General features: G+C 35.2%; 1 protein-coding gene across 1 annotated transcript; it reads left to right on the top strand.

The window, feature by feature from the left end:
* LOC110456794 lies at window positions 1–7551 on the top strand. Its single transcript, XM_021507755.1, has 3 exons — window positions 1–243; window positions 5732–5881; window positions 6326–7551. The coding sequence occupies exons 1-3, from the start codon at window positions 36–38 to the stop codon at window positions 6658–6660; spliced, it is 693 nt and encodes a 230-aa protein (XP_021363430.1). The 5' UTR covers window positions 1–35; the 3' UTR covers window positions 6661–7551.

Here is a 7551-nt window from a genome sequence, read left to right as displayed (position 1 = left end):
GCAGTTGCAAGAAGGAAGTAGGATAGTGTAACAAGATGGCGACCACTGCAGTTGTTGGCGTAATATCTCTGGGACTTTTCGTTATCCATGTTGTGGCTATAGCCACACCTGGCTGGATGGTGGTCGGAAAAGACGGAATAGGATCAGCCTACATCGGACTGTTCCAAGTATGCTTTGGATCGAAGTGCGTAAGCTATGTCAATTACATATTTGCGGACAAGGAAGGAGACGTTCATGTATCATGTAAGTTTCAATATTCGTAGATAATTGTCTTCATATAAAAAAAGAAATATTAAAATTTAAAAATGGAAGTAAAGAGTATAAATAATGTGTTATTGACAAAAGAAGACTCATGATTTTGCACAAACGTGTCCACTGTATTAGATCTTAAGTTGCATAATAACGGTAGGGTATTGTATGACGTCCATGTGACGCTACAGTTTAACTGTGCACCTGAAAACCTAATACAGTGAAAACGTCTGTGCAAAATGTAGCGTCTTTTTCACACCTGGTATCCGGATACAATGATCAGAGCAGGCACAAATAACACAGAATCAAATTTATCAAATTTGAAAAGAATGAGTGGACGTGTTCGCGGTTTCTCGGCCAAAATCATTAACCAAATAGTTGGACATTTAAATAACCCTTTGGGGAGCCCCATGTTTCCCTGCCTTAGACCTACAAACTTTCTATAGATGCGCCTAAAATCGGAGAGTTTTGTACTAAAATTAGTGTTCAGGGATAAAATGTTAGTGTTGTTTTTGTACTCTTAATAGATCCTAAAAGGAAACCAGAATACAAAGCTGTGAAATTTCAACTTTTAAAGATAGAACGCTTTTACATACGAGATGTAAATATAATTTGACGAGTACACACTTGAATGAGCAAGCATGTCTTAAAACGTTCGTCGATCAAATTTTGTTGTTACAGATAACTGTAATTGAATCCCGTCTTACAGCATTCCGGCATTTGTTGTCCATGAAATATACTTACTGGGGTTACATGCAACTATTTCCTGCGTTTAGCTTGAAATACATGAATAAACTATCATGCTAATTAATATATACATGTATGTTTGTGGTGTAAATACGTTTGAGATAGACAATTTACTAAAACGGTTACTCGTTCGGAAGATCGTTTGAGTAACCGGTTACCAAAATATGACCGGTTTAAAACCCCTACTTTAAAGACTGCATAGTCGAAATAAGTGAACATATCTCTGAAACGTGGAGTAGAAATGACATCATTGAAGGTATTTGATAAGTCATTTAACTTTTTACTATTATGTTTGGTAATAATTACACTTGTATAAACTGTATAACGTTTTTCAGTACTTTCTATGACAATTTTACACAGGTAAAAATGATTAATAACATCTGCTTAGACATTTGAGTCGAACAAATGCTATGTTTTTAGGATCGAGGTTGTTAGGCATTGAGTGATTTTTCACCTGTTATTTTGCTGTGACCCCTTGTTCTCTGGTTATCCCCGTACCTGTGGATATTGTGAATACTTGATTATACTGTATTGTTGAGTAGATAGCCTTAAAATTTACTATTTATCTGTGTACGACTGTTCTCTAGTCCCTCACAATCTTTATGACCATCCTCTGTACATTTTCTACTTGTTGAACATTCTCCACAAAACTGGATTTCATACAGTTACCACATAATCCAGATGGGGTCTAAATACTAGTAAGGCTTTATTTTAAAGCAAATCAGAGTACGTTTGAGTAATTCTATCATTCTGCTAGCCTTCTTGATACAGTCTTACACATAGGCAACGAAAGGAAGAGAAGAGAAAAAAATAAAATCGTTTTTGGATATAAAGAACAAGAGCATGAAGAAGCAAAGAAAAGGAAATAGGCAGACGAGGAGGAAATTAGGAGCTTACTGAAAACGTGCAATATCGTTTTCAACAGCGACAATGTAACAAATGTAATGAGACTTGGTAGGTTTGAGAAAAACAGGAAAAGACAAATCAAGGCCTATACTGGTTTCTTTTGGTATCACCAAAGTAAAAAAAAAATGCGAAGGATTGTAAAGGTGACCAAAAGATAACAGACAATGGAGGACCTAGAACAAATTAAAGGGGAAAATCACCTTCAAACTTTAAGGACTTGTACATTATGTTCACCAATGCTGATATATTAGCTCATGTCAAATTACAAGAACTCAGACTCCGAGTTAAAGATAATGCGCGTATGATAATTATTGTTCAGGAAGTTAAACCGAAATCATACAAAAGAGATGTAATGCTTAGTGAATACAATTTGGAAGGGTATGATTTTTTACCTCTAAACAAATGCAAGAACTCCCATGGGAGAGGCATGATCATGTTTATTCTTAATCAAATTAGCTACCTACGTCAGTTTGGAAAGATGATGTCAGTAGTGGCATTCCACAGGGATCTGGTCTGGGACCAAACCTGTTTGTGCTTTATTTTAATGACCTACCGGGCAATACAAATACATAATAATGTTACCGGGCAATATCGAACAACCAGGACTGCGCGGCTCTACAGGAAGATTTGCTAAAGGCCCAGGCATGGAATATCAAGTGGCTACTCCACTTACATCCTGACAAATGCAAAGCCACGAGAATAGTAAAAAACGTTAGTATTACGTTTACGTACAACCTAGACGATGATAAGGAACTTCCGTTTACCGCAAACGAAAAGATATAGGTGTAACAATTGATAACAAACTGTCATTTGATGTACATATATCTGAAAAAAAACAATAAGGCGAATTCGATTATGGGTGTGATTAGGAGCACTATGGAATATATGGACCATAATACATTCAAGGCTCTATACAAAGGACTCGTAAGACCCCCATCTTGAATATGCCAACCAAATTTGGAGCTTGCACCTGATAAAACATATAGAAGCCATTGAAAACGTCCAGAAAGGAGCAACTAAATTGATACCGGGTATGACAGACCTGTCCTACCCAGAGAGACTTGAGGTATTGCAGTTCCAAACATTGACTTACAGACGCGTCAGGGGAGACATGATTGAACTTTTTAAAATAATGACAGGGAAATATGATCACGAAGTGTCCAAGTTCATATCCTAAAAGAAGAACAATACTGTTACAAGGGGCCATTAGTATAAACTATTCAAGGATAGAACGCGCTCAAACATGAGAAAGAATTCATTTTGTCACAGAACTGTTGACATCTGGAACAGCCTGTCACCAGAGATGATGTTATCAAGAACTATCAAATCTTTCGAGTCTTGCCTAGACCATCACTTGAGAAACCAACCGATACTCTATAATTAAAGAGAACCAATTTCGCCTGTTGTCAGTATAATGTGACAGGGTGGGGTGTCCTGCTGGATGTCTTCGGCAGTAGGTTTCAGTGAAGTAGCACTATAAAGTCGGCATCAGTTCCGCGCTATCACAAGGAGACAAACACGAACATATCGCAGCCTCCCAAAATACACACGCATTCATTACACGCATGCATCTTGTACACAAGGGAGGCTATCCATAAATGACCATAGCTGTTGAAACCAAACCAAACCCGTAGTTCAATATATTAACTGAATATACTTTCTGATATTTAATTATCAAATTAATGTTGTGAACACTAATTACTCTAATTTGGAATGTATGTATAATTTACTTTTTCAACTCAACTATTAATGATTTATGTTATTCAAATGTCCGTACTCTTGTCAGGATTTGTTCAAACCGTATTGAGCTGACAGCAGAGGATTTTCTGTAAGTCCTACAGTCAGAATAAAATCTGTGTATCTGTGTAGCTGTGTATGGGCACTGAATTTGAATGGTAGAACAATCCCGGGTGTTTCCCCGCTTCACGTTTTAAAACTATTTTAGGTTATCTTTCTTTATACTGTGTGTTTATTGTGAGTTTCTGAATGAAGTGTTTTGCGTTTTTCTGTTTTAAACTTTATTTCGATTTGCATTAGCCATTTTTGAAAATTAAATACAAGAAAAGAAATATTAAAAAAAATACCGAAAAATAATACCGTGTTTTCATTACAAACTTTTTGTGTATTTTAGAAATTTTAAAACCCTTTACCTTATACATTTTTTTATTAGGGGTTTTAAACCGGTCAAATTTTGGTAACCGAATACTCGATAAATCTTCTGATCGAGAAACTGGTTTATCGGCCAATGTGATAAGCAAATAATAAACAACGACAAATACATTACAAAAATTATATGTTTAGCAAAGATTCTATTAAAAAGTATTAACACCACATACAGACATGTGTAAATCACTAAGCATGATAGTTTACTTGCAAATTTCAAGCTAAACACAGGAAATGTAACGTCAGTAAGTATATTTCATGGTCAAAAAATGTCAGAATACAGTAAGGCAGAAATCATATGCGGTAATATTTTTCTGTAGGACAAAATTTGATCTACAAACGTTTTAATACATGCTTGCTTTTCGAAATTTAAACCAATTTCTACCCTTTCGGATTATGGCCAAACTTTTATTCTCGAACCAAATAAATCATTTTTTTACAAATGTGAAGCTCACATAGCCCACTTCATCATGCTTATACCAATTTTAGTACAGTTTTATCTTTATAACTATTTTACATATCATTATACAGGGGTTAGCCATTTAACAAAAATATCACCCATGGCCACAACCCTCTACTGTATACTCTTACCTTATACATCACTTTTTTTCCCAAAATTTAATTAAAACCTTTTAAATGTCTGGAAAATGAGACAATGAACACAACGATGTATCCGTTTCCTTTCTCACTTTAATATTTACCAATTCTGCTCTCAAACTACCAACAAAGGGAGGTAATTTGAAAAATGTAGTTTTCATGAATAAAACTTCTTTTTGGGTGAAATATGATGCTTTGATATCATGTGCATGTGAAAAACAAACAATACAGTGATACTATGATGTTACTGTCTGGTTTGATGACCTATCTATGTTACGGGTTATTTGGCGTTTTTGAGTAGTTTTAAGCAATAATGAATGAAAGTGAAGCTGAATCAAGCATAAAAAGGTCAGAAAAAATCAAGTTCTATGTGTATATGGTAACAGTATACAGTAGAAATGGCCCGACTCTGATAAACAAGGCACATGTCGAGGAAATGTAAACACAGCGGATTTACCCTACACAACACATGTATACATGTATATATATTTGTAAACTGCATTACATTTACAATACATATAAAGAACTGAGAAGTGTATAAACCTCTTTTTTCTATGTATGTCACTTGTGTGAAAGCCATGGTTACCACATCAAAAATTACCAAAAAAGGCCAAAAATTGTTTTCTGTCTGAAATTAAAGATTTCCTACTTGGTTGCAGAATTATCTGGGTCACAGTAAAATTGTAAAACTTGATTTTTTGCAATTTTTTGTCGTGTGCTGTTGTCAAAATTTTACCTCCTGTAAGGCTAGCTTTTCATTTGTACGCACCCTTTCGGATTATGGCCAACATTTTATTCTCGAACCAAAAAAATCTTCTTTTTTTCACAAATGTGAAGCTCACATAGCCCACGTCATCATGCTTATACCAATTTTAGTACAGTTTTATTTTTATAATTTTTTTTACATATCATTATACAGGGGTTAGCCATTTAACAAAAATATCACCCATGGCCACAACCCTCTACTGTATACTGCTACCTTGCCTCTAGTTTGGATATTTTTGGCAATTTTGAATAAAACTTTCGTCCCCTCGGGTTTTATTTCATGCATTACTGTATACATTTTCAGTCAGCTACATAGCGTTGGTCGGTCTGCACATTGTTGGAGCCATTATTCTGTTCGCAAATGGTGTAAACAGCCTGCGTCACTTCCGTTCCTTTCCGGATGGACAAGCACGTTCCATTGCCACCAAAGCGGCTATCATGTTGAGTGTTGCAAGTAAGTTTTATCATCTGTTGCAAATAAAGAGGAATATTAATAACATATGTTTAAATTATCAAAGTATTACCTTTAGGACAGTTGTATATATATTTGATTAGCAAAGAAGTAATAGTGGCAGCGCGGATGAAACAATTGGTCAAATTTCAAGGCAACCCGCCACACAAACAATTACATATCAAAACGTAAAACCTACAGAAAAAAAGTTAACTTGAAACATTGACACACTGACATTGTCACATAAACATTTTAGTTGTTCATGTAAACTCTTTTTTCTAGTGACTTAGTCCAAAATAATATAAATAGCCGGTTTCGTAACATTTTTAAATAATTTTTCTTCAAATATGAATCCAAAACAATTATTATTTCTCATTTCAATTTTAATACTTAATCAAATGTAATAGATGTAATAATATTTAATACGGTTCGTATCTTTGTTCGTAGGCGGTTGTATCCTGGCTGGTGTTGTCTGGTTCTATCTTGATATCAAAACTGGTTTGGACTTGATTGAATCGTCTTTGTCGCAGGAACTGAAATTTGGCTACTCATCTTACCTCGCCGTGGTGACAGGTGCATCAAGCCTCGTTGTCGCTATCACCATGTGTGTCGTTGCGAGTCAGATGGCGCCCCCTCCTGTCATCACCACGTTTATAACCCCGCCATGCCCGCAGACGGTTGCCGTGCATTCAACCACCACACACCAGGCAGGGTCTACATACCCAATGACCAGCCCTGTAGGGTTTGCCCAGAACGATCCTGCTTATGGATACGACCAGTAGTACGGGACCACGTCATAGAGTAGGTGAAGACGAGGCCAGAAATCTACAATATGAAACTGTCAGTAAGAGCAACTACAAATTACTCTTACAGAGTCTGACAGTAATAATTCATTTATATATATATATAGCGTCTGTATTTTTGTGTGTATTGTATTGTGCTATATGGAAATATCTTATGCTTAACCAACGTATTACTCATAACGTCGGTTCAATATTCTTATGATTTTGTATATTAATATTCTTTTCATGTGTGCTGTTACAAATACAATCAATCTATATCTGGATATTCGTCTACCAGATAATCGAACTACTCGGTAAATGACACGGACGTAAAACCAGTCTAACAAACAGAAACATTAACACCAACCACACCCCTAAGACTCACTATGGTACTACAAATCCTCTAAAATGGGAATATCTTATGCATAACCAACATATTACTCATAACGTCGGTTCAATATTCTTTTATGATTTGTTTGAAATATTTTGTGTTCCTTTTGTTTGTAAAATTTACATAATTACACATTCAACACAATCTCACATAATTAAACATTAAAAGATTACACAATCTCCTACAATGTAGCATTCCAAACAATCTTACATGATTTTATATTTCACACAGTCATACATTATATAACATTACACACAATCTTACATAATTCAACATTACACACAATTCTATATAATGCAACATGAAACACAATTCTACATAATGCAACATGAAACACAATCCTACATAATGCATGCAACACTACACACAATCCGACATAATGCAACATTACACACAATCCTACATAATGTAACATTACGTACAATCTTACATAAGGCAACACTAAACACAATCCTACATAATTACACATTAAACACAATCTTACATAATGCAACATCAAA

This window comes from Mizuhopecten yessoensis, unplaced genomic scaffold (genome assembly GCF_002113885.1).
Source record: "Mizuhopecten yessoensis strain PY_sf001 unplaced genomic scaffold, ASM211388v2 scaffold8841, whole genome shotgun sequence".
In the NCBI taxonomy this organism is placed as follows: Eukaryota; Metazoa; Mollusca; class Bivalvia; order Pectinida; family Pectinidae; genus Mizuhopecten; species Mizuhopecten yessoensis.
The sequence above is the reverse complement of the archived record's forward strand: the minus strand, read 5'-3'. Positions and strand labels throughout refer to the sequence as shown.

Bases quoted from the DNA above. Each gene is read 5' to 3' on its own strand.
- LOC110456794 (XM_021507755.1), top strand. From the start codon at position 36: ATGGCGACCACTGCAGTTGTTGGCGTAATATCTCTGGGACTTTTCGTT. The intron at 244-5,731 runs GTAAGTTTCAAT...ATACATTTTCAG, and splicing joins AGGAGACGTTCATGTATCAT to TCAGCTACATAGCGTTGGTC. The intron at 5,882-6,325 runs GTAAGTTTTATC...CTTTGTTCGTAG, and splicing joins TATCATGTTGAGTGTTGCAA to GCGGTTGTATCCTGGCTGGT.